The 26442-nt window shown below is 36.2% G+C and overlaps 1 protein-coding gene across 7 annotated transcripts in view; it reads left to right on the top strand.

Annotated features, from left to right (window-relative positions):
• Positions 1 to 25670, top strand: part of LOC116778882 (kinesin-like protein KIF13B) — a 71542-nt gene extending 45872 nt beyond the window's left edge. Inside the window, exons 6-39 of one of the 7 annotated variants that reach the window (XM_061529514.1) lie at positions 4552 to 4799; positions 4980 to 5127; positions 5560 to 5739; positions 6899 to 6998; positions 7150 to 7298; positions 7479 to 7719; positions 7962 to 8105; positions 8379 to 8489; positions 8744 to 8967; positions 9078 to 9227; positions 9536 to 9568; positions 9911 to 10072; positions 10721 to 10837; positions 11017 to 11308; positions 11633 to 11826; positions 12073 to 12233; positions 12805 to 12919; positions 13193 to 13294; positions 13614 to 13719; positions 13947 to 14135; positions 14275 to 14419; positions 14568 to 14716; positions 15096 to 15241; positions 15540 to 15677; positions 17061 to 17226; positions 19337 to 19402; positions 19896 to 20029; positions 20108 to 20234; positions 20308 to 20742; positions 20816 to 20949; positions 21516 to 21675; positions 21867 to 22046; positions 22356 to 22508; positions 22920 to 25670. In XM_061529514.1, coding sequence (XP_061385498.1) covers positions 4552 to 4799; positions 4980 to 5127; positions 5560 to 5739; positions 6899 to 6998; positions 7150 to 7298; positions 7479 to 7719; positions 7962 to 8105; positions 8379 to 8489; positions 8744 to 8967; positions 9078 to 9227; positions 9536 to 9568; positions 9911 to 10072; positions 10721 to 10837; positions 11017 to 11308; positions 11633 to 11826; positions 12073 to 12233; positions 12805 to 12919; positions 13193 to 13294; positions 13614 to 13719; positions 13947 to 14135; positions 14275 to 14419; positions 14568 to 14716; positions 15096 to 15241; positions 15540 to 15677; positions 17061 to 17226; positions 19337 to 19402; positions 19896 to 20029; positions 20108 to 20234; positions 20308 to 20742; positions 20816 to 20949; positions 21516 to 21675; positions 21867 to 22046; positions 22356 to 22508; positions 22920 to 22999 — 5379 coding nt within the window. In that variant the 3' untranslated portion in view covers positions 23000 to 25670. Of the gene's footprint in view, positions 1 to 4551; positions 4800 to 4979; positions 5128 to 5559; positions 5740 to 6898; positions 6999 to 7149; positions 7299 to 7478; positions 7720 to 7961; positions 8106 to 8378; positions 8490 to 8743; positions 8968 to 9077; positions 9228 to 9535; positions 9569 to 9910; positions 10073 to 10720; positions 10838 to 11016; positions 11309 to 11632; positions 11827 to 12072; positions 12234 to 12804; positions 12920 to 13192; positions 13295 to 13613; positions 13720 to 13946; positions 14136 to 14274; positions 14420 to 14567; positions 14717 to 15095; positions 15242 to 15539; positions 15678 to 17060; positions 17227 to 19336; positions 19403 to 19895; positions 20030 to 20107; positions 20235 to 20295; positions 20743 to 20815; positions 20950 to 21515; positions 21676 to 21866; positions 22047 to 22355; positions 22509 to 22919 lie in introns of all 7 variants that reach the window. The other 6 variants (XM_061529513.1, XM_061529518.1, XM_061529515.1 and 3 more) reach the window with 6 other exon arrangements.
• Positions 25671 to 26442: the final 772 nt, after the last annotated feature.

Raw genomic sequence — 26442 nt, 5'->3', positions numbered from 1 at the left:
TTTGATTTTTAGAACGACGTTATTGTAAAATACACATGGGTTCGCTGTAGACGTGTCTGAATAGCAAATTAAATTATAATATTGGATTTAATTTCCTGATAACAAAATATTTACAATATCTCATCTTGTCTTCTTGTGATAATTGTTACTATTAAAAAATGTAATCAAATTTAACAGAACTAAATTATCATTACATAATCTCTAATGTTTGTGTTTGGAAACTTATATAATTCAAAATCTTTTTTGTTATATAAAATTTAAAAAAAATGAGGTTGAATTTGAAAGTTTCTGAACTGCGCTTTATAAGAAAACGACAGCAGCCGTAACTTGGTTCGTGATAATCTTACATCTCGTTAGAAGTAAAGCCTAAAGGTCATGAACTCTAGATTCGATAAAGATCCTTTGTCGACTTTCAAACAACTTGAAATATAGCAATTGAGATGTAATGATCCAGGAATTCAATTAGTACGTGTCTCAGAAATATAATGTTCACGAGAAATTTATATCGACGACTTTCAAACACCTCTCGAGACGATCTATATGCAGATGGGCTTCGTTTAAATAATACCCAAAAGGGTTGGAAAGATGAGATTTTTTTTTAATTTAAATCCAAGATAATCAATTTCGAAACCTTTGGATTTTCTTAAAAGCACCAGTTTGACGTTTAAATGAAATTGTTGCTTGGGGATCGACCCTCTGTATAGAATCTACGTTTAGTCGTCACCGGGGCGAGGCCCGAGGGCTTAACGGTATCCATTATTTCTCTCGATTCACCTTAAACACCCTCCAGCCAGACAGCTTCGTTAACAAAACGCTTTATTCTGCTCGGGCAGACTTAAAATCCAGCTCATTGCTAGACCTTTAAAATTCTTTGATACTGCGGGCTTCGTAGATTGCATCAAATTTGAGATTTTATATAGTCTTTCATTGCATTTATAACTAGAATTTGTTCAATAAGCATACATTTTTTCGCAATTTTTTAGTAAAATTTATTAATAAAAAATCTTTTTTTTTTTCAAAGAAATCGCGTAATATAAGTAAGGTGTTATTAGCACATAAATAGCCTCAGATTACTTTGCTTGTCGTTACTAATGTCCTCTGTATTAACAAATACGTTTCGTTTTCAAGTATTACTTCTATTTAAAAAACTTTAAATCTGCTAAACAACATTAAGAGTTTAAAACTTTACATTGGTATACTATAAAAGTTTAGTATTTTTAGAATCTGAAACTACTGTTAAGCTAAAATGTCGTTAGTCGGATCTTGAAATAAAGTTAACAGTTGTAACACTGAGCTCAAAAAAAGAGAATTTTTAAAAGAGATATTTCTTTGTTATTTTGTTTGAACAAGACGAGAGCTCGTGACGACACGTCTTAAATATAATTGCTTGTCCAATTAATAGCGGATGCATGTTCATACTTGATTTACATACAGAAGTTTTGATGTTTCACGTTGAATTATATTTTACATCAATATTAAAGCGTGTCTTTGTATGCATATTTGTATTATTGTGGCTGTTTTAATTCTGTATATTGATCTATATGAAATTTTCTTATACCTCTTACGTCTCAACAAGTAATTTTATTTCTATATTTCATAGTCTTTTATATTTACAATGACTTATGTGTTTATATAATAATAATTACTTATATTTTAGATATAATTAATGAAAATAATTCTTTTGAGTTTATATGTAACCTTAGTGAGAAAGCCTGTTTTTCCTTATTACGTAATAGCTATTAGGCTGGAGCTCACGTGATGGATTACTGACGCCTAACCCTTTAACGATCGATTGATTGTTTTGTTGTTGCCATTTACGTGAGTTCACCTAATTTTATACATATTATGTTTCAAGGATATACCTAACTCATATTCAAATGTAAAGCACTCACGCGTGGGGTTTGTGAAATATTCACAAAGTTGTTGATATATATATATTCTGTACAAGACTAACGTACTCCGACCGCGGATTCAGTATATTGTAAATTTAAAACTACAGTATTCTTTGTTAATATACCACATTTGCTTCTTTTGAAAACATATAAATGTATATAAATACATTTAATTAACAAGAATATACGCACATGTTAAAGATAATGATTATTCGGCAGTAATTAAAAGTAAGTTCAAAGATGCGCTTGTCTCTGTTTAATTTAATTAAAAAGTTTACTCTAATAACCTAAGTACGGTTACTTGTAACGTGACGTTAAATTATCTAACTTTAGGTAATTGTTCTTGATCTACTCGAATGATATAATTAGATCCTAATTTTACTTGGAAATTTTAACTGTTTCGTGTCTTGAATGTGTGAGACACAGCTCGAGGATTTTTAAATCTAAGTATTCAGTTGACAGTTGAATTCTTCTGTTTTCTTTTATTTCTCTGTTTATCGTGAGTTTTCTTCTCATACAGTGAATTTCGCTTTTTATTTTATAGTCTTCACCGAATATAGTGTCCGTTCGTTCCAACTGTCGGTAGCTTTTTTTATAACAACGATTTAACTTATCTGTACCACCATTCACGTTACAAATAAATTTGAAATATTATTCAGCCTTCAGAATTACTTACATCAAATTCTGCCTAAACTAATAAGTCGTTTAAAGGTTTAATCATTTTATAGTTTCATTATAACAGCACAAACTAACAACTTTGTAATCACTAGTTCTGCAGCGTGTTACCTTCTTATAGTTATTATGAATATTTCGATACAGAATTATGATAAGTGATTTTCGGAGGCTTCAACCAAGGATATATACACATGAATTTTCAAACTAGATTTTATATATTAACAAGTGTTCAACTATTACATCTAAAATAGTCGAATAAATTAATTTAAACATAGACTTTATATGAAGGCATGAAACTTGGTCATAACCAGTAGGTATCTAATATATAAACAAATTAGAATGACGCAAGACTTATATCAATAGAATTAAAATAAATTTTGTATTATATTAAAGTGTCTAATTCACTATCTGATTATGGACGCAAAGTGATGAGTGAAAATAAAATATATAACGAGTTATAAAATTTACAGATTTTAATGGAACTAAACACGGATTCCGTAAGAATACTTAAATATCTTTTCTATTGCTTGTAGCTCTCTATCTAGCGGCGTCTGCGAGAGCCCTGACCCATTTTCACTCCGTTTGTACGTCTTGGTATTGTACAATAAGGACTTGAGCATTAAACCATTATATGTGAAAGGTGGAATTTAAACATATTAACAAAATGTATGCACCAGAAACACTTCTCGCTGAAAAACGAAGTGCTTAGGAAAATAGTTTTTTCTTAAAACTTGAATAACTTTATATTATATAGATATTTTTTTTTTGTTTATGGCCAGGTCTTTGAATAGATATTGGGGGAATTTTATTCAGTAGTTTTTAAAATAAACAGTTGGTTTTATCAAACAGAGGATTATAATCGAATCTCATACCGAGAGGAACGAAGCAGCAGACTATAAATAATAAAGTCGCAGAGAAAAAGTAAATTTATATACTCAGAAGCAGGATAAAATACTGATTTATGTCTCAACTTGATACGAAGCTGGGGAGACGAACAAATAAAATTTACCCGCGAATATTTTCTCGTTTTGATAACACGATTCGTTCCTCGTGGGAATTATGGGAAAATAAATATTTATAAAAAAAATTGTTAGCATGTATGTAGGTACCTATATAAGTAATTGCAACAAGAACAAAGTACTTTCAATACATTGGTGTCGTATAACAGAATAATTTGTAAATATATCAGTGTCAAATAATTGACTTGTCAAAATGTATTCTGCATAAATTTCTCGGAAACGTATCGCAAATCTCGGGTGTTAAATATAATTCTAAGAAAGAATATCGTTGACAGTCATCAGTCTTTATTTCACTTACAAATCAATCATCGTGTAGAAACTTTAAACAACTGGGTTTTGTTATGAATTGAGTCGGACTTTTTATGAGTTATTGCTAGTACTACATTTTTTTTGATGTGATTGTGTCTAAGACACAACAGAACATGTTTGTTTATATTGTTTAGTAACTCAAAGCTATTTTTAAACTATACTATAATAATGTCAAGCTATAGCATGCGTTGCATCTCTAGGAGACAAAGCATCCTTTGGGGTTTCAGCATAACAATGATTTTAACATCTATCTATCATGTTTGACGCATAAATATTTATCAATATGTCACATTATCATTTGTCTCCATCCTGTATATTTTTTTGACCAATGAGTTTGTATAACGCTTACTGTTTTATTATCAAAATGAATTGCAGAAATATTTTATGCAAAAAAAATATATATATGTTTATTTTCTTTTAGTTCTCCCATATGTGAAATGCATAGCAAAGGAATTTAAAAATTTAAAAACCATTCTCAAGTTTGGACCTCGGCAGTGCTTTCAGTACTTGATTTTTATTTGTTATTGTGCTTGTCGACGTATCTAATCGTCTGTGGAGATAAGCAGACTTCTCAGTACATATAAACGTGGTCCTTTGATTACATCCATTAACTTCAAACTTATATAGATCTATACGTGCAAAACATTAATTAATAGGACATCGACAACTTGATGGCGGAGGGTAACAAGTCAAGGACGGTGGCAGCTACTAACATGAACAGTGAATCGTCTCGCTCGCACGCTGTGTTCAGTGTGGTGTTGACACAGACCTTGTGTGACGCCGCGACCGGGGTTACTGGGGAGAAGGTGGCCAGGCTGTCGCTGGTGGACCTGGCGGGCTCCGAGAGGGCCGTGAAGACCGGCGCTGTCGGGGATAGACTTAAAGAGGGATCCAATATTAATAAGTGAGTAGTTCTAATTTAAATTCCATACTTAATAGCTCGTTAGGAAATTTAAAAACTTTTAAGCATTTTGTACTGGAGAAGAGATTTATTTTTAGTTACTTAATAACTTACTTTTGAAATTGAGTGAGCACTTAGTTTTTTAACTTTTAAAGTTATTGTAATGTAAATTATATTTCACAGATCCCTAACTACGTTAGGTCTGGTAATATCAAAACTGGCGGATCAGTCCTCTGGTAAGAACAACAAGGACAAATTCGTGCCCTACAGAGATTCAGTGCTGACATGGCTTTTGAAGGACAACCTCGGAGGCAACAGCAAGACGGTTATGGTAAAAATTAGATTAATATATAGGAATTGACTGTTAGTTAAATAAATACCACATGAAGGTTGAACATGATCTAAAAATATATCTTGATTAACTATTGAGAAGCATTTTTCATACACATTACATTGTGTGTTTGTTTGCGAGACGTTCTAGAGCGATTAAAAATAAATGACTGGACTCTTATACATTTTGTTAAATATCTTTTACACATATGAGTATGTTTTTTTTACTTGTATCCTAATTTCCATTAAATTGACAATAATTTAAATTACCAGTTACAGAACTAAAATACCTTTTATAAGATTTTTTTTCTCGATCGTTGAAATTGTAAAACTTATTATATCTTGGTCATTAGTGGTTACTGCCATGAAAATCTTCGTAAAACGTCACAAATAGTGCCAAAAATCGAGAATTAAACTATATAATCTTTATCAGGTGGCGACGATATCTCCAGCTGCTGATAACTATGAAGAGACACTGTCCACACTCCGGTACGCCGACCGAGCCAAGCGTATAGTGAACCACGCCGTAGTCAACGAAGATCCGAATGCCAGAATCATCAGGGAACTGCGCCAGGAAGTGGAGGCCCTGAAAGAGATGCTCAAACACGCCACCGTGAGTATAGTGGCCATACATACAATATTAAATACTGGTCGGACAAAAGACTTAAAAGTTAAAAAGTGATATTTTAATATTTATATGCAGTCTAAGAAAGTTAAACGGGTGTTGTCCAAAAAAAATTGAGCAACTGTTTCACTATAATTATGTAAAAATAGAAGGAAATTTCAGAAATCTGACCTCTCTTAACCTCGTTAGGAAGTAATTCTCTTTTGCGGAAACCTTGGAAGACAAATCTCGTTTATTTCCATGAGAAGAAAATGTAAAAAGATTTTCCACACTGGCTGAACAACACGGACGTGAATTTGTAATTTTTCTTAACATTATAACTCAAGTATGAACCGACTTAAAGTTAGAAGAAACTCGTGAAATTTTTAAGTAAACGCGCTAAGCTCAGACTTTACATACTGTTTAGAATTAGGAAAGAATTTTTAATGTGAACGCTACTCGTTACTTGGACTAACAAGAAGCCCTTATTATTTAAGCGCCTTTTTCTACGTTCATGAAATAAAGTATGACTGTGTAAATTTATGCTTTAAGGAGGCCTGTTTAAGTCGATTCTAGAAAACACAAAACGTGAAAGAATTTACTCTTAAATACAAAACGGATATTCTTGGTGTTATAAACCTTAAATACTTTTGTAATTTTCTTAAAAAACTAATTAAAAATCCTTAAGCAATTAACGCTCTTGTTAAATTCTTTGTAAGATCTGCTAATACTTTTTTTTGTTGATTAATTTGGAAAAATTAAAATAACGATCGTGTGCCAATAGCATTGATCGTTAATTGTCTCGATAAAGATATCCGTTTCTTCATGTTTTCTTATTATAACGTGAACATTATCCGTTAAACGCATTTAGTGGATTAAACGGACCAAGAAAATACTAATAAGATAAAGGTATTTATAACGTATGCTACATAAGGGGCACTTTTAAAATTCTACGTTGGGTCTTCGTTGTCGGAAGACTAAATTGGATATTAACATTCAGGAGACTGAATATAAGAAAATCGATACATAACGTTCCCCTAACAAATTATGACTTAATATATACAAATTGTATTGTATTGTACTTTTTTTTTCTCTATTTGTTCCTAAAATAGTTCCTTACAAATATCGGGCATATAATTTTTACCATCTACATGTTACAATATTATAGGGCTCCCCTGTCGGAGAGGACGTGCACGAGCAGTTGGCACAAAGTGAGCACCTGATGAAGGAAATGTCCCGAACTTGGGAAGAAAAACTCGTCGAAACTGGTGAGAAATAGCGTTGTACATGTTTCCTTTACTTTTCTTATATAATAACACTTATGGCTGTCTCATGTAGCTTTTCTAACGTTAATTCGGTGCATTTTCCCAGTTTATACAATTCTCTGTACATATATTCTATATATTGGATATTATTTAGGTCGAATACAAAGCGAAAGGCAACAGGCGTTGGAGAAGATGGGAATCAGTGTCCAAGCCAGCGGCATCAAGGTTGAGAAGAACAAATACTACCTAGTGAACCTGAACGCCGACCCCTCACTGAACGAACTGCTCGTTTATTATTTGAAGGTATTTGTCATAAACATTAATATAGAAACAATCGCTTTTAAAAATGATCTCTAATGTTTTCTTTATTTTCTGCATTTTGTACCCTCTAACATTCATAGCTCTATGGTTACTTTTTACTCTCCAACGGTTTGTAATTCTTTGTCACGCTTACGATTGTATTATTGTATGTAATAATTCCAGGAACATACTCTAGTCGGTGCAGACAGCGAGGCTGATATCCAGTTGTCCGGTCTGGGCATACAGCCGCAGCATTGTCTTCTTCTGGTGTTAGAAGGACATCTCTATATGGAGCCACTGGGAGGAGCGAGATGTTTCCTCAATGGAGCGCCCGTGACGAACAAGGAAAGGCTCGGACACGCTGATAGGATACTATGGGGGAACCATCACTTCTTCAGGGTTAACTGCCCTAAGGATAATACATGTAAGTCTTGTCAATAAATTTGTATGTGTATATTTTTGTAATTTGTTATTATTATGTGTAAGTTTTTTTGACGTCAGGTTACACGTATCGACTATTTTTAACGTGAATGGTTAAAGACATACCAAGTATTAAAGAAAATTTGTAAAATATTTTACACTTTTGGCTTCAGAAGCATCTTCAGTCCATAGGAAGTCATAAGAATAGTAAGTGAGTTTGTTATGTTTTAAATGCTTGTTATGTAGGTACTACATCTGAGCCGCAGACTCCGGCTCAACCAATCGACTACAACTTCGCCAGAGATGAGATCATGTTGAACGAACTCAGCAACGATCCCATACAGACAGCCATCTCTAGACTGGAGAGACAACACGAGGAAGACAAACAAGGTTACAATTAATAGAATTATTTTATTTTGCTAACATAGGAATGGGTTTTATTTAAATATTAACGGAGGAGTTTTTAAAGGCGTTCCAAAAAAAAAAACTTTGTCAATTCGACCCGTATGTAATATTTACAGAACTGCCAAGTTTTTATATATGTTAGTTTATGTCAGCGTCTGAAAAAATGTGCCGAATTTCAATAGTGTATGTACGTATGTTTGTGTTTTTGTTCCCAAAGTGTCACGGCAACATTACTAACAACTTGTATTTTATTTTCAGTCGCCTTAGAGAAACAGAGACAGGAGTACGAACGCCAATTCCAGCAACTCAGGAATATTTTGTCTCCATCAACGCCATATCCACCGTATTCTTATGATCCGCTCAGATTGGGTAAAGAAATAGAAGCACAGAAATTAATTTTTAACATGCATTAAGGAGGTTATGGATGTGGAATAAAAGATATCTTAATCTTTATCGGATACATTTTGTTTGTATTTACGAAATTAGTATATTTTCGGTAGAGATCCCGAAGTAGATGGTTTACTATTAACACATACATCATATTAATTAACACCGTAGCTGAACCATCATACTCATAGCCAAAGAACAATAGCAAATATTATTGAATATATGATACTTTATAGGTAAAATGACAGCATGCACCCCGACGACGGCGGCTCGTGTGGAGCGCTGGGCGGCAGAAAGAGACGACACCTTCAAACGCTCCCTGGGGAGGTTGAAGGCGGACATACTGAGAGCGAACGCACTGGTCCAGGAAGCGAACTTCCTCGCGGAAGAAATGAGAAGGAACACGAGGTTCAGTGTCACGCTGCAGATACCGCCGCAGAATTTGAGTCCCAACAGAAAGGTATTATATTAAATATAAAAATTGTTATTAAGACTTGCACTGGCGTTAAAACCAGATTTATTTTCTTACATCTGATCTAAGTTGTATTAAAATGATGTTAATATTTGCAGCGCGGCGCCTTTGTATCGGAGCCGGCGATCATGGTGAAACGACCGACTCGAGGTGCGCAGGTGTGGTCCATGGAGAAGTTGGAGAACAAGCTGGTGGATATGAGAGACATGTACGACGACTGGCGGCGGAGGAGGGACCACGATGATCTGGTGAGAGACAGAGATAGATATATATACAACGAGAGAAGGAGAGACAGGGAGAGATATAGTGAATGATCTTAGTTTGTCTCACTAATTATGTTGGATAATGGAAATGTCCTGTTTATTAATAAATATTAATTTATAACAATATAATAAAATTTTTAACTTTAAATTATATCATATTATGTTGTACCAAGTATAAGAAATGAGTTACGCGTAGGAGGTTATAATATTTACTAACCGACACTTACTAAATTCATTGTGAGGTTAGCGAACTACTAACTTCGCACCAAAAATACTGACCCATTTGTTTCCAGGAGGCCGTCCCAATCGATCCCGAGACACCGACGGTTCGTTTAGAAAATACAAATATTAAATGTTTTGAACATTTATTTGCTGTACATAGCTTTAAATTCATCTAGAACAATGTTATTTTATTTCGTCAGTGTACCCGCGACTTAGTAGTTGAATGTACATATATAAAAAACAAATACGTTCAATAAAACCTCCCCATAGGTAACAATAAATTATCATTTGCTTGTAGTTATCAAAAAACATTTATACATTTGCGCTTCTTCCTCTAGTCATTATCGTGTCTTATAAATTCCTTTACGTTCTCACATCGATCCATACTCGAAGCCTTATACGTGAGTGAACAAGATTTATAATTACCATGAGTTATTTCTTTACAGGATCAAAAGGATAAAAGTCTTGATCCATTCTATGAGTCTCAGGAGAATCACAATTTAATCGGTGTTGCCAATATATTCCTGGAGGCGTTGTTCCATGATGTCACGCTCGACTATCATACACCCATCATCAGTCAGCAAGGAGAGGTCGCAGGGAGACTGCAGGTCAATATATACTATATTTGATTTACTATTATTACATACATTAAGACGGTAGAGTCTAGAGCCTAGTCTGGGGTCAAGTAGTCACACTTGGCCCGACCGGGGAAGTACCATCCTCTCACAGAAGATCAGCTGGAAGTAGTCTTTAATGGCTGCGTTTCTTCCGATGAGTGAGAGCCGATTTCCCTTTCCCTTATCCCACCCTTTGCTGTCCTCTCCGTTTTCCCACCCTTTCCTCTCCCTCTCCCACAATCCAGGTCGGCAACGCATCTGCGATATACCTTATGTTGAGTATGTCCATGGGCAACGGTGACTACCTTCATCAGGTAGGCCGTCTGCTCCTTTGCCGCCATTGAAGTAAAAGAAAATACATAGCATTATACTTATTCTACCCCCAGAGGCGTTCGATTAACGAACTACCAAATAGTTAAATCACAACTTATCTTCAATCGTTCAAATATTTTTCTGTTCCGTTAAAGCTTTAATACTTGAAATTAATTATAATATGTAAATACAGTTTATAAAAATTTTCAAAGACTTGTAATTTTCGTTTCGTTTTTTCCAAACGTATTTCTCATCTAGAATAAGTAGTATAAAGTAAAATATAGAGATTTTTTTTCGTAGAGTAATAATAGTTTGATAATATTTTAGGTTGAAATAAGTCGAGTGTCCGGCCAGTTCCCACAAGACAGAATATGTGAAGCGGCGTCTGACAGCTCCGGCGATATGAGGGACGAGGACGAGCCGGTCGACCCCGCGGCGCAACAGGTTACACTTATAGAGAATATCACAATAACGATCAGTACATTGCCCTAAAACAATGGTTTGAATCTTTATAATAATTTTACTGTATGAGATTCTATTGGAAGGTATTGTGATCAGCTGACGTTCTGCGTGTTCTACTGATCTGAGTTTATGGGACAGTAGCTACATGAGTTTTTTTATAGGTGACGATCCGCGTGGTCATAAAGCAGGCGAGTGGTCTGCCGCCGTCTCTGTCCAACTACGTGTTCTGTCAGTACTCGGTGTGGGGAAGCGGGGAGCCGGTGGTGGTCCCGCTTCACGTGAACGCGGACTGCCCTCCTCCCTCACCCCCCTCGCCCACCCCAGTGCCCGCTCCTGCCCCCTCACCCTCCACACAGAACACCTCGCCCAGGCACCAGCTGCTCACGTTCCGCTTCGATCATAAGAGAGACTTCACGATACCGCTCACCGAGGAGTTCATAGAGCATTGCGCAGGTCAGATTGAGTTTAAAATACAAAATATTGCTATGTTAAGATATTTGTAATGAGTAAATAGTTGACACGCGAAGCTCCAACATGGTTTTGTTCGTTTAATAACAATATTAAATGTCTTCAAAAATTAAAAAAATATATATTTTATAGACTACAGAAGTAACAGATGCTGAAGATTTGTTTCTACGGTTGGTAGAAAATTATTCCCTGACAGTTGTAAAATTGCACTTGTTAACAGAGTCGGTGTTTTAGTATGTGTAAACATTATACGGGTATATTCCCATTAACTCCAATGATCGGTAAATAGCATTTGCTTCGTAATTGCAGAGGGTGCTCTGTCGATCGAAGTGTGGGGTCACCGGTCGGCAGGTTTCGGCGGTGCTGGGAACTGGGAGGTGGAGCAACAACAGCTGGCCAAGGCTCGCTCGCTGGCGGACCGCTGGGCCGAGCTCACCAGGAAGATACAGCTGTGGGTCGAGATACACGAGCTCAATGATAATGGAGACTACGCACCGGTCGAGGTATTAAATATTCATGATCATTAATAAATTACCTCAAAGATGTTATGATAGTTCATATAAAACGTGAAGGAACTGTGCAATAACAATGTTTTATTGACAATTCCTTTAATTTTATTCTCATTTTTGAGATACCAAATGTATCAATAAATACACCAGTTTAAAATTTCCGTTCAAAAAGAAGTTGCTATATTGAAATGACATTCATCTCTCCCTACTAAGATATCATATATTATCCACATATTCCAGGTGGTTCCTCGGAGCGACATAGTGACGGGGGGCGTGTACCAGCTGCGTCAAGGTCAACAGCGTCGTGTGTCGGTGCGAGTGAAGCCCGCCGCTAACTCCGGCACGCTGCCCATCATCTGTCAGCACATCGTCAGTGTGGAACTGGGCTCTGTTACTGTCAGGTACATAGCTTAGATTATACACTCATTATAAAGGATAAGATTAAGTGTTGCTCCATAAAATACCTATGTATTTTCTGTCTGTTTCTGATTTACAATATACCAGTCGTAAATGACTTTGCAAACTCTTACATTTGTAATTTTTTATAATAATCATATTGAACAAAAAAAGGATAGTTTTACGAACGTACACAAATTCCAATTGTACCTACAGTGGGATGGGACCATATTTATATAAGAGATAAAATTAGCTTTCTTTAACAATTATTGGTGTCTTCTGTTGAGTTCAGGTTTGCTGGGATTGGATTTCAAATTATGCGACTCACATTTTTGCTCATTTAGAATAAAATTGAACCAAAAAACGCGGTTTGCTTTTTATAACCCGTTATGCAAGAAAAAAATTTATCGAATATTAAGCGTTTCATCGCAAATATTCTAAAAGTTATCCAACTTAGAGTATTAAAAGTGCTTTATAAATTTTTATTTATTAATTGGCAATCGACGTAGTATGAACATGGCACTTCTTAGCAATTTGTTTTTATTATAGAACTAATTTAAATGTAACTTTTTTCAGATCACGTTTACAAAAGCCACTAGACTCGTACCAGGAAGAAGATCTGGCCGTGCTACGAGAGCGTTGGAGCGACGCACTCACTAGACGCAGACAACATCTACACGCGCAGCTACAGGTAATACGATGATGTTGATAAAAAAAATTATATAAAATTATATGATTATGTGTGTGTTAGATTTAGTTTTGTGTTTTTGACAATGATTGCAAATTGTTTTTCTTATAATAATTGTCAGAAAACAGTTAAAAAAAACATCTAAATTTTAACTTCTCATCAGGTTACTTTTCCGCAAAAACAAAACAGAATCCTAACAGAACGTAACGTCAAGTTTAATCTTTGAGTTCTGCCTTTCATTGAAATATATATTGAACTGTTCGATTGCTTTCACAGAAACTGGTGAACATGTCGCCGTCCATGAAGAGCGAGCGCGACATGGAGCGAGAGCAGTCGCTGGTCGAACAATGGGTCTCACTCACTGAGGAACGGAATGCTGTCAGTCATCAACATTTTTACTATAATTACATTCAATTACTAACATTCAAAAAATGTTGAGCGTATATTTGAATTAGGGATTGAATACTAAATGGATACTGTAATTGGTGTTGCTAGTTCTAGTCACCTGCTTTTATCTTTTATTTTTAATTCTACACTTTTCATAAGAATGTCAGTTTAAATATTTAGATAACTCCAGCGGCTTGCGTACAGAGGTGGACGACTCTTGTCGTCTACAAGCCTATTGGCTTACCTGTGGATATTTTCATATTTAATTTGTTTAATCACTGTTTTTGGTCATAATTTTTTTTTTCGTTAGGTCCTAGTCCCTAGTCCCGGAAGTCCTATACCAGGTGCTCCGGCCGCGTGGAATCCGCCTCCCGGGATGGAGCAACACATACCAGTATTATTCTTAGATCTCAACGGTATGTTATATTAATAAAAGAAATCTTAGGAATACAAATCACACTGTTGTAAGTAAACAGATAATCATGATTTAAATAAGGAGCCTATCAAGAAGACATGAATTTTGTTTGTATGAGGATCAAAAAGATGCTTGCTACCTTAACTGTTATATAGTGACAATGAAATGTATTATGTCTTTATAATAATATAATATGTATAATATATGGGATCGTATTCTTTTATTCAGCGGACGACCTGAGCACACATCCCTCCGGCGAGGAGGTGACCGTGGCGGGGCTGAACTCCATCCTTCCTAAGGAGCACGGGAACAAGTTCCACGAGCTGCAGCTGCTGCACCACCACAAGGACGTGGCCGCCATCGCCTCCTGGGACTCTTCCATACACGACTCGCAGTACCTCAATAGAATAACAGAAGGTATTGTACGTATAGGTCACACGTACCTATAAGCCAGGATTATTTATATACTTTCATAGTTTGTGTGTTTGTTATTCAAGGTGAAGAACTTCAAAGTCTATCTCCGTGTCATGTATTAATGAAGTGGTAATGTTTACAGCGAACGAGCGAGTGTATCTGATATTGAAAACTACGGTTCGTCTCTCGCATCCAGCGCCCATGGACCTCATACTGCGCAAACGACTCGCCCTTAACATATACAAAAGACAGAGTCTTACGGACCGGATAAGGAAGAAGATTGTCAGGTGACGAAGATATTTTTTCATTGCGATAAAATTAAAATAAATGCATTTTTGCATATTTTAGATAATGTCTTTAGTCTTACAGTTAATATTTAAAAAAAACCTTTTAAGCGAATGTGTGTTGGTTTGACGAGTTTTTTTTTGTTACCAGATCGGATCAGTTGTCCCAGACGGGCGTGACTTACGAGGTGGTGTCTAACATCCCCAAGGCATCCGAGGAGCTGGAGGAGAGGGAGAGTCTCGCACAGATCGCTGCCAGCGGAGAGGAGGCCTCCGCCGCTGATGGAGAGACTTATATAGGTATAATACATACATACATTCGTCGTAGATTTGTACGAGGTAGAAGTGAGTGCGAGAGGTATAACAGCTAAATCTCTACAACCTACAAAATGTGTAATAATGTGTTTAATGTGTAATATATTTTGTTTTAACTGATTTTAAAGACCAAAATAAAAAAATATGTCATACAATCACTATTAATAATTTAGTGCACGTAACTTTTTGTCGATAAGGACTTATAATTACTCGGGTTGCTTGTTTTTTGCTAATCAAAAACTTATTATCAGATTTCGTTGGTATAATGAGGATCGAGAATGTTTTTTTATTTCTGCAAAACTCTCGTTTATATTGTATATTTCAGTATATTATATGTATTAATAATTGTTGTTTAATTTTCCAGAAAAATACACACGCGGTGTGAGTGCCGTCGAGAGCATTTTGACTCTAGACCGTCTGAGGCAGAGCGTGGCTGTCAAGGAGCTGGAGCAGGCCCGCGGGCAACCCATCACCATGCGCAAGACAGCCTCCGTACCGAACTTCTCACAGGTAAAGGACTTTATCAATATTAAATACGGCTCAAATTACACTGACATCTTCAGTTGTCGTGTCTACAATACGAGCGTTCACGTACTTTTTGTATTTGACATGCGACACTATGTCCTAACATTTTATTTCATTGCGCGCCCCAAATAGATATTTTCCTCAGACCATAGTTCTCGAGGTCCGGTCTCCCGTGTAACGGTTATATTATTTTGCACACGTATCACCGCTTCACGTGTAGGTGAACACAGACGCATACAGTCTACAAACTAGACCGTGTCACTAGTAATTGTGATGTTTTCAGGGAGCTTTCTCACGACGCGATGCTTTACAAACTATATGCAACGCAACGCAATACGTTGTACGTTTCGTATCAACATTGCAAGGGCAGGCGGATATGTCGGAATCCGTTGAACAAGATAGCGTTGCGTCGCGTAGCGTGGTGAGAAACTACCCTCATACATTATGTTGCGTCCGCTTACGTACAGTACACGGCACACTGTATACGACCACACGTCACCGTCTGTGTTGTGCAGCTTCAATGAGCTTGATACAGGATCCCAGCGAGCTTACACTACTATCATCGCCTGCCCTGACCATGCCCGTTACAGAACTAACTACTAACAAACTTATGTACCGATATGTATTGTTCATGTAATTTGGTTTCAATTTCGCTGGTTATATATTTGGATAGTATTAATTTATCTGAGGGTATTTCTTACACGACGCTATAAAACTTGTGATTTCCATAAAATTTTTCTTTTAGGAATAGTTTCTTATAGCACCGTGGATATTATTTGTACCGTAGCTTGAATTAATTCCGAAAAAAGAATTCTATACAGTGGGGAACAATTTTAAGATTTCATTAATAAAAATAGCTATCAATACTAAATTCAAAAAGTTAATCATAATAAATTTTGTGTTGTGTTGTAAAATATTTGTAATAATAATAATAATTTATTTACTTAATATCTTTTGTTACTAACAACGCATCCATACTAAATCAATTTAACTGTGTTTAATATTTTTAAATTTATACTAATACTGCTTGCTTACAAATTGTGTACACGAGTTCGTTTAATGAAATACAGGAATAAAAAAATAAAAATTAATACCCTAGTATTATCTAGACTAGTATAGACTGATCTAGTCTAGACCGATCTAGTCTGGACTAGACTAATCTATTCCGTTACGTTGAGACTCGTATACATAATCTAATATATGTGTGTTACGCTCTCGTCAGCTGTCGCAGGCCATCGAGAGCGCCGCCAAGAATGGGACGAACGTGAGTTTGCATGGCCCCTTAGCCAGCTGTAATTGGTTGCATTACACGTTCCTTTCATACATAGATACTGGCCCAAGGCTATATTGCATATTACATACATCTTCTGGGAAAAAATCTCTGTAGACGACTCGGTTGTGATGTAGTTATCTGTTTTGGTGTATTGTGGCTTCGCTAGTGTCAATATTAGGTGTCAGTTTTGTAAATTATTTCTGTTATGTTTTTACTATTCGTATTATCTCATGGGCTTGTTTTCTCATACAGCTCTTGTATTATACAAATAAACGTTTATCTAGCACGACTTTGGCATTTGACACGACTGTGTTTTACGGGGATTTAAATTTTCATGATTATAAATAGATTTTCTTTAAGAGACTTAAGGAGGAAAAGGTCTATTATTTGTGTGTTTAGGGTTAGTGTATATATGCATTTTTGTACCTCTCATCACACATGACGACTTGATAAATGACTGTTCATCATCATAGCCATGTCGTATGTTCCATCATCAATCAATGCCGTCCTACACGTCACGTATATCTCCAGATAATGCGTCTGGACTCGTCGTTTGAATCTCTGTCCGGTCTGGGCGGTGGTCGCTCTGGCAGCGTGGCGGACCTAGCTGACGAGGCCCCGCGACGGACGAGACACTCGTACGCAGGACCCTCGCACGCCGACACTGACACCACACCAACAAAACCATTCGGACTCGGTGAGTTACATCTTAGAATATATTCTCTTTATTACATAAGATAAATCGAATTAAATGAGGTTGGATTACATAGAATGATAATATTACCGATTCGAGGGCTTAAAACCCTAGGAGTAACAAAATCAATTCTCGCTCGTATCGATGAAGTTGTCATTCTAAACAATTTATTTATTATTAATAATCTGTGATATTTGTTTCCAATAATTTTTCTTAGTGTATGGAATATAATTACTAGACTAAATCTTTTTTCCAGCGTTACAAAATAATATATCGAAACAATCCTATTTCCCAAACCCACTATTCTTCTGCCACTCATACAAAATTTTATTATTTTATTTTCGTTCGACAATCATTAATTAGCGGCGCAGAATGAAAAGTACCAATGACAATACACTCTATGTAAAGTTCTGTGTTAATTTATTATAAATATGTACAAAGTATATGAAAGCATTTAGAGCACCAAGTAGTGTAGGAGAAAAAAAATTTAGAATTGAATTAAATACGATACAAATGCACGATTTAGTAAAGATGATAGTCTCTAGTTATACAACAATGTCCCCACAAAATAATATTATAGGAAAACGTAATACTTGGTCGCGAGTATAACGCTCAGACACATGCCCGCGCAGGTCGGACATTGCTCGAACACCGTCGATAACATCACTCTCATGGTTTTTAATATGTTTTTACATTATATCCCAATCGCTTCGTGGCAATGCTATGGCTCTAAACACTACTCGGTTTTCTTTTATTTCTATCTCCTATATCTCTTATATCTACACCTCTTCCGTTCTAGACTTTGTCTTTTCATTTTTGTCTATGGGAACTTATTTGAACGGATACCGGCCCCGATATACACTATCAGTTTATTATTGGAGTTTCGTTCAAATAATATCTCTTTAAAAATTTCGTGTGTTTAATTCGTCGTCAAAATTTTTGAACCCAGCTTGAACTAATACTGTTGTTTGTTTTTTTTTTTCGTATCTCGATACCTCGCTACCTTCAGGCTCGTTTCTATCAGGTAAACCGATGAATATGGTACTGATGAATGGCAAATGTATTGCAAAAACTATTAGTCGTATATATTATGCAACATTGGTACCGAAAATAGATGTGCTGTAAACAAATTATATATGATTGGATTTTTTTTTTATTTATTTATTGATTGGCTGTGAAATTTTGGTTAAGAAAAATTATTTTTTCGATTGGCTGATATCGGGACAGAAATTGTCGGATGCAAACTGTAAAGCCTGAAGAAATAATATATAGAAGTGAATGGAATGATCTAGAATTGAACGATAATTAGATGGTAATGATGCGACAGTCGATACGCAAGTTGTCCGCGCGCTTAGCATCCCCGGCTGGCTTCTGTGATTGTTTTAACCTGTGTTTGTTTGCGTGTTATATTTCATTTGCATGGGCGAGCATGACCTGTAATACAACCCTCCTTCCCTCACAACCAATCCCGATAATTCAGCGGCAAAAGCGCTTTGAATTTAGACAACACAAAACTATGAATTATGCTTGTGGAGACGCAACAGACTACGGTGTTACAGCCAATAAATATGATTATTGTATACCATGTAGGTTTTATATAAAATCATAGGATAGTTTAAAAACTTGTGAGACAGTTTTTGTATCTGTGTTAGTAGATAGCGTACGTAGACATAGATATATTAAAGTGTAGGTTGTGTATGTGTCAGGTAACGGTGCATGTTATTATGTAGAATATTTAAAAAGTACAAACGAAAACAACATGTCGGAGGATTATTTTACGCATGGATAGAAGTATATTGCACTTTGAATATGAACGGTAAAATATATTGTAGGTATATAAAATGTCTACTTGATGTAAACAATGTTATTATGTAATTATTACAAGAATATTTATATTTGTATTTTAAAACATTTTGAGATAAAGAAATAGGGATGTTTTGGTTGAAGTAATCAATGGATTTAATGTATGTCTTTGATATATCATGTATCAGTTTAGGATTTCAAGACAAGTAAAATATTTAAAGCCAAACATGTTGATGTGTAGGCGCAGCTTGTTCATTACGAGAATAATAGGCTTGTTAAATTTATAAGAACCTAATCGTTTTTCTTGCAGCTCGTCCAACGTTCCTTAACTTGAATTTGAACCTGAACTCACTGCGACTACAGACTCCGAACAAGTGTACGTTCAGATATAAGTCGTAGATTAATTAGATGCGCTTGTTTATATATTTTGATTTTCGATTCATGTTTTGTTTGTGATCATTTCCGTCTATTCTCTCGTGTTCTCTAGGATCGTTTTCAGTTTTATTTGAACTGTTTTTAAATGATTGTTGATTATTATTATTTTTTTTATTATTTCGCTTCGGCTCATTAGGAGTTCATTGGTGTCACATTGGCATGGTTCATTGACGCATGTATTTGCGATTAACAAAATTCAAAAAGAACATTACCAGCATTCGATTTGTTTTAGTTCCAGGCGACAATTTTGTATCTATTGTATTTTATTTCGTTTTATTTTTATTTTTTTAATAAAGGACGTTTCGACGCACATTTTTTAGTTGATATTATGTATAAGCATTTTCTTAAGGTGTTGCAGCTTGGCTAGATTTGAAATTTTCTCAGTGATGTATATTTATAAGGACGTGGTGATTTAATGTTTCAATCATTTGTAGCGTCTCCAGCCAGTGCTAAGTTAGGGTTGCGTATGACGACGTTACACGAGGAACCCGGCCGAAGGAACGACGAAGACTCACACTCGGAGCCGGAGTCAGTTCCTTCTGATGAACTGGCAACACCACGTTCATATGTAAGTTGTGAATCAAGACACTAGTAGGTATTAATAGAAATTTGTACTATAAGCTCTCATCGTCATGTATATTTCCAGCGCACCCGGTCCCGTGCTACTCCACGTGGTTTCCTTCCGACGTCGAAGACCCTAGACTCGCTCCACGAGCTCGCCTGTGAACGGGTCCCCACCAAAAACTCCCCCTCCATATCATCATCCGGCTATGGTAAATATTTAAAAATTATCGAAACCTCAACCGCTTCGTTATATTAAACTAATTAAATAAGCTTCCCTCATAGGATCCCAGACGGTGTCCTCAACGAACCTCACAAACGATGACACTATTTCGATCAGAAGTATGTCCGTCGACGAAACGCCGGATTTCGACAAAACAATGGACTATACACATCTCAGTAGGACGAAGACTTCCGTGGCCGGGCTCAGGAATGAGATAACGGAGCTCAGAAATGACATCACAGAGTTGAAACATGACATTGTTGAGTCGAAGAATGAACTGGAGGAAGTGTCATACGAGAAGGCGAAGACTCCGGTTCTGACGCCCGGTTCAAGGAATAGGATCAATCCATTCCTTAGGGACTGCGAGGAGACGGCAAACGAGAAGATGCTGGATCCACTCGGCTCTATACCCGTGGAGAACGCGACGCTGTCTAGTCAACAACATAAAGTCGAATACGCTCAAGTCAATGGAGAACCCCAACACGACACTTCATTTGGTAAGAAAATTATCGACAGTTGTTGAATTATCTGTCTTAAAGAATGTTTTTTATTGTGGATTTAACATATCAGGCGAAGCTGAAGTGGAATCGGTGAGTTCGGAGCAGTCGAGTCATGATGGTAGAAGTCGTGAAGCGTCTTCAGTTGGCGAGAGTGACTCGCCAGGGTCTGATCCGGTCGTCAACACATCTCTGCCGGCCGGAAAGGTTAGAAATGCTCTGAATAATATCATATCATTTATCATTGGCCTTAGAAATATATGCTGTGAAAATGATTGCAATACAAAATTTAAAAATTCACTAATGATAATATGTTTCAATAAAATGAAATAGGTGATGAAGAGTGGACTGCATTATGCGATTTAACAATCATTAATTTTTTTGAAACAAAGCCTTTGTGAAGAAAACATTAGAAAAAATTATAAAACCCAATATATTTTCTTTGGATTTTCGTATTGTCAACCCTTTCATGATGATTGCGAAATGATCAAAACGTCATATTATATAAATTCGAATTTGTAGAATAATCCGAAAAAACCCGAAAAACAGTTCATTTCTGTTTAAAATTGGCAAGTATCTTCTATATTTTACAATAAAATTACTAAAATAAATATTTTTTTAAACTGTATAGTCATGGAGCTTTACCTAATCCTACGCCTATGAATTGTATTCCAGTTACTGTCACCTAGCAGAAATTGCGTTACAATAATATGTAGGCGTTCCAATTTATTTAATCTCGAAGTACATGTTTACTGTAGTCTGTGTGTTATTAGGTGGTGCGTCGTCGTGCGGGCGCGTCCTCCCGCTACCCGTCCCGCTCGTCCCACCCCGGCCGGCCTCTGTCCGCACACGAGCCTCTCGCACACGCACACACACACGGACGAGCGCTCACAGACACTCCAGCATCATCCACCGAGAGGATTCAGGACGGAAGTACGTATGACTTATAATAGTTATTGATCGGAGATATTTTAGGTTAGTTTAAAGACCTTCATAGACTACTTTAACAATACTAATGCTACTATCAGTTTCTTTTTTTTATCTAAATTTCTACGGCCTTTTTGTCAAAAAGTTTATCCACTATGTAACCTCATCATTAATTTCGTATGTTCATATATTTCCAGATGAGTCCGCGGACAGTTCGCGCTCCCAGTCGAGCGCCCCGGTGTCAGTCCCCGAGTGGTTGACCGTCGGTGAGAGCGTACAGATCCGCCTCAGTAGTAGCACGGGTGTGGTCGCATACGTGGGCGCCACTCATTTCGCGCCAGGACTGTGGGTGGGCGTCGACCTGGACGCTCCCACGGGTGAGAAATCCCTACTTAAATATTTACTCTAGAGAAATATACCTATTACAACTAACTTCTGTTGAATAAAACTAGTATCTGCGGATAAATTAGCGAAGTATTTGTTTAAAATTATTCTTATTACTTGAGTTCACATCAACATTTTCTTCTCCTGAGGGAAAGTACCAAATACATCATAAAAGTCTGCATTATCTTATTCCTATATCGATGGTCAAATGCACCGTTAATGATCACTTTAAGTTAAAGGAAAATATTGTCAAAACAAAGGAATGACGGTTCACGTTAAAGGGAATCGAAACTGTGATACAGGAAAGAACGACGGCTCGGTCGGCGGCACGCGGTACTTCACGTGTCGCCCGCGTCACGGAGTGTTCGTGCGTGCGGACAAGTTGGTCCACGACCGGCGAGGGAAGAGCGCCCGGGCCTTCAGGGACGCCGAGCTCAAGCGGGCCTCCAGCAAGGGTCAGTACGCCTGAGGACAGCTGTTAAGAATTACATTTAATTATTTTTTCAATAAGTTTGAACAGAGGAATAACTTTATAAGCTAATATACTCTAAAATTCCGTGTGTTTTCTTGGTTTGTAGGACTGATTATTGTATTTTGTATGAAGTCTCGGTATACAAACTATTAATCGCGCTGTTTGTATTTGCTACATTTATACTTATTCAGTCACTGGTTGATTGCACCTCGAACCTTATCCTAAAGTGCGAGTTGACGAAGATTCAATTGAGTCGAGTTGGTTATGATTTCTAGAGAGAATAACTTATCACTAATGAAAATACCTAGTATATTGATAAATATATATATATATATATTTTCTTGTGACATTAAAATAACATAATTGTACTATAATCTGTTGGTAACGTTTCCAGGTGAGGGTCTGCACAACCTTCACAGGACGAGGAGTCGCGGCGACAGTATGAACACTGTTGGCAAGACACGCGCCAAATAGACACACACACATACACACAACCCACACACACATACACACCGGACACATGTACTATGACGTCCTCTGTGTATAGTAATAGTTTGTATCGTCGACCTAACATTAGCAGTTCCATTACACGCATGAACACGAAGCTAACTACGCGGAGGTCATCGATACGGACTGTTACTGCTGCGACAGTTCCCAAGTCCACTTTACGTTGCACTCCCACTACTGATGGTGCTTTATCTTATTTAAGTGGCCGTTCGTTCGTATACATGACACAGCGTCTATTCCTCCCGCCCGTTGCTCGCCCAACGGTCCGGCGACGGATGTTGTTCTTAATCTCGGGTTCCGTACAATAACGATATTATTTTAATACATTTGACCATACAATTGTAAATAATTTAAGCGATTATTATTATTATTATTTCCCGTTGTACATATGTTGATCTCCGTGTGTCGCTTGTCGATATTTTTATTATTTAGTATCGGATGTATGGTTTGTGGTCCGCGCCGTACAGCGGATTATTTGTATATATATTTTCGTGATGTATAGTTTGTTTTCTACGCCTGTCTGTTGTGTATCGACCTTCTATTTCCTTTCTATATGACGCAACGAAATTATAATTTGATTGTTCTTTCTATCGTTACATATAAAATCGTCTGAAGCTTTTCCTCTTATGTTCTGCGTTAGGAAACAATTTTCTATTTGAATGTTATCTTTTAACATTAAATCGATGGACTTGTCGTCTTTATAAATTGCTCATGATCTAGGACAAGTGTGATAGAATCTTGCCACCGCATAAAGACCAATTATTATATTTTTTGTAGATTTTTTTTCTTTCCCTTGAATAGTAATGAATTTACTAAATCGTCCAATGCTACATCTTCGTCCTTATAAAGACTTGTACACAGTACTCGTACACCGCGCCGAGAGGCCCACATAACGCGACGTGTTGCCGGCACAGGCGGCGAGCGATTTTTAAATTTTATGCATTTATATACTTGATTGACGTTTTGAGAATTGTATAATTTGTACCTCAGCGCTAAGTGTTCGTATCGCTCGTCTCCTGGGCCGCGGTCTTATCCATTAGGTTGTGTAGTTATGAGGTGTGATGTAAAAAAAAAAATTAACTAATGTTCGTAGTGGTTTTTTGCGAGATGTATATTAAAATTTTAAAAATCATTATCGAAGATAAATTTTGTCCTCAAATTATTATATCCATCCACATTTGAACAATAACGAGTCTTCTAGATGTCCTATATTGATATCAGATTTACCGAAATGTCCGTGTAATTTTATTAGGCTCCATCCACACTCGACGGCGTCGTCGTGATCTCTAGTATGTAGCTCACCTATTGTATATTCCATCCTCTTATATGTAAAGTACACTTAACGAGTACACACGTCGTTGGAGACGCATCCTTATTTACTAGTGTGTAAGTATCACTTTCCCGCTCGCAGCCCGCCCCTTGCCTCATCCCTGTACACTATGTTGTATATTGTATTACATGTAAGTGCATTACAGCGACCACATCGCCATGCGGCGGCTCTCGACATGCACCGCAGTGTATTCGTAAGCCTCGACTGACGTCATTGTCCACTGTCACCCCACGCTTTATAGACTGTTGTACTTAAAACATTCCATTGGTACATTTATTTATTATTTTTCTAACAGACGGATTTAGATTTTAAGTTTTATGTGCGCGACCTGGATTCATTTCGCATTTCAGACCGACAGTCACGATATAAACATTCACCTGCTTGTAAGGGGACGTCGTATCCCGTCAGTGTCCTAATGAATCCAATGTGCTTAAAATATTCTTACATTAATTTGATCCGCATAACGATGTACTTATTTCGTTAAGCTCACGCACGTAGCTCCGACAGAACAATCCGGCCACGAAGAATACAGCTCGATGGGAATTCGAAGTTTAAAATTGTTATGGATTTTTTTTTTTAAATAATGTTCACATATATAGTAGTTATGACGTGTCTTTGAAATTCTTGATGTGCTTATGTCCAGTAGTTGGTTGGTGGTAGAACATTGGCGGTGGAGTAAATATATTAATATATATATATATATATATATATATATATAAAGGTCAGTTGGAAGCAATAAAACGTTATAACGGATCGGTCATCAGAGTGTGCACTAGGGCTGGTAGTGTTAGCCTGCTATAGATCCTAAAAGCCGAGGCGAGTAGATCCTAATTTAATTTTATTAGATTAAGCTGACCATGTGCTGTGCTTTTGTTTTAATTATTAGTTTTATAGGTAAATGAAATTATTTGTTTTATAATGATAATAATTATTATAATTTTTATATAATTAGCCTATTTCGTATTTATTGCAGTCAATTTTATCGATGAGCTTTCTAAGACATGTATTTATAATTTGATATGAATTTTTTTTTTTTATCGACTCGACTTTATTTTGCCAGATCGTGCGACGTAATAATAGTTCAAAATTGTAATGTATTTCTTTTATTGTGATAAGCGGATAGTATAGACGGCTACCTGGTAGCGTAGACGGTCGGTTGCATCTTCATTATTGTAAACATTAATTATAAAGAGATTTTAATATTTAATAAAAAATAATAGTTCACTTCTTAGTGGAAATATTTTTGCCAAGTAGCAAACTTTTGAGTCAACCATCGCTGTCATTATCAATAAATGTATTATAAAAATATATTTTGTTTCATTTAATAACCTTTTACTATATTATTATAATTATTTATTTTGTGCTTTTTGTTTGTAGTACTGTTGTCAAATCAGTTTTATTACTATCTTGTATGAAATTAAAATCTACTAAGCATGTTTTTCTGTCTCGTAGATATAATTGATGCAACTAGTGTGGCAACACTGTATTAGCAATGTCATGTTTGAGTTTAAATTTTAATGAATGATTATCGTAAAAATAAATGAATCATAATAATAATAAGAAATAGTAAAAACTTTGACATACAATAAGTATAACAAAAAAGTAGTATGACATTATGGCAACATAAAATAAATTAAATTCATTTTGCACTGCCTTAATATGGACACAGCATAGAAAATTTCTATTGTTTTTATAGTTTTGACAGAATCTTCAATTCTTTTAAATAGCTCCAAGTTTCACACTTTGTACCCATTCAAGACTTAGAAACTGTACGTACGTAATTTAAGTTTTAAAACTACATTGAAATTACTTAAGTTAATTTGTAACTACTGCCAGAGCCGCTTTATATTTTATGAAGCCACTAAGAATATTGTGATGTAATAAATAAATAAAATGTACAATCCAATTGAGAGTGACTTTTTATTTCATCCCCTTTCGATATCTCACATTCTTTTTTTAATTCTTAGTCTTCATTCGCACTGGAACCGTGAATTATTTTGCTGACGTCAACGTTTTATTGGTTAGACGAATGACAATCTTGAGTACATACTGTGTGAGGAAAATATTAAGGAGTAATGAG

Source organism: Danaus plexippus, chromosome 6, assembly GCF_018135715.1.
Source record: "Danaus plexippus chromosome 6, MEX_DaPlex, whole genome shotgun sequence".
In the NCBI taxonomy this organism is placed as follows: domain Eukaryota; kingdom Metazoa; phylum Arthropoda; class Insecta; order Lepidoptera; family Nymphalidae; genus Danaus; species Danaus plexippus.
The sequence above is the reverse complement of the archived record's forward strand: the minus strand, read 5'-3'. Positions and strand labels throughout refer to the sequence as shown.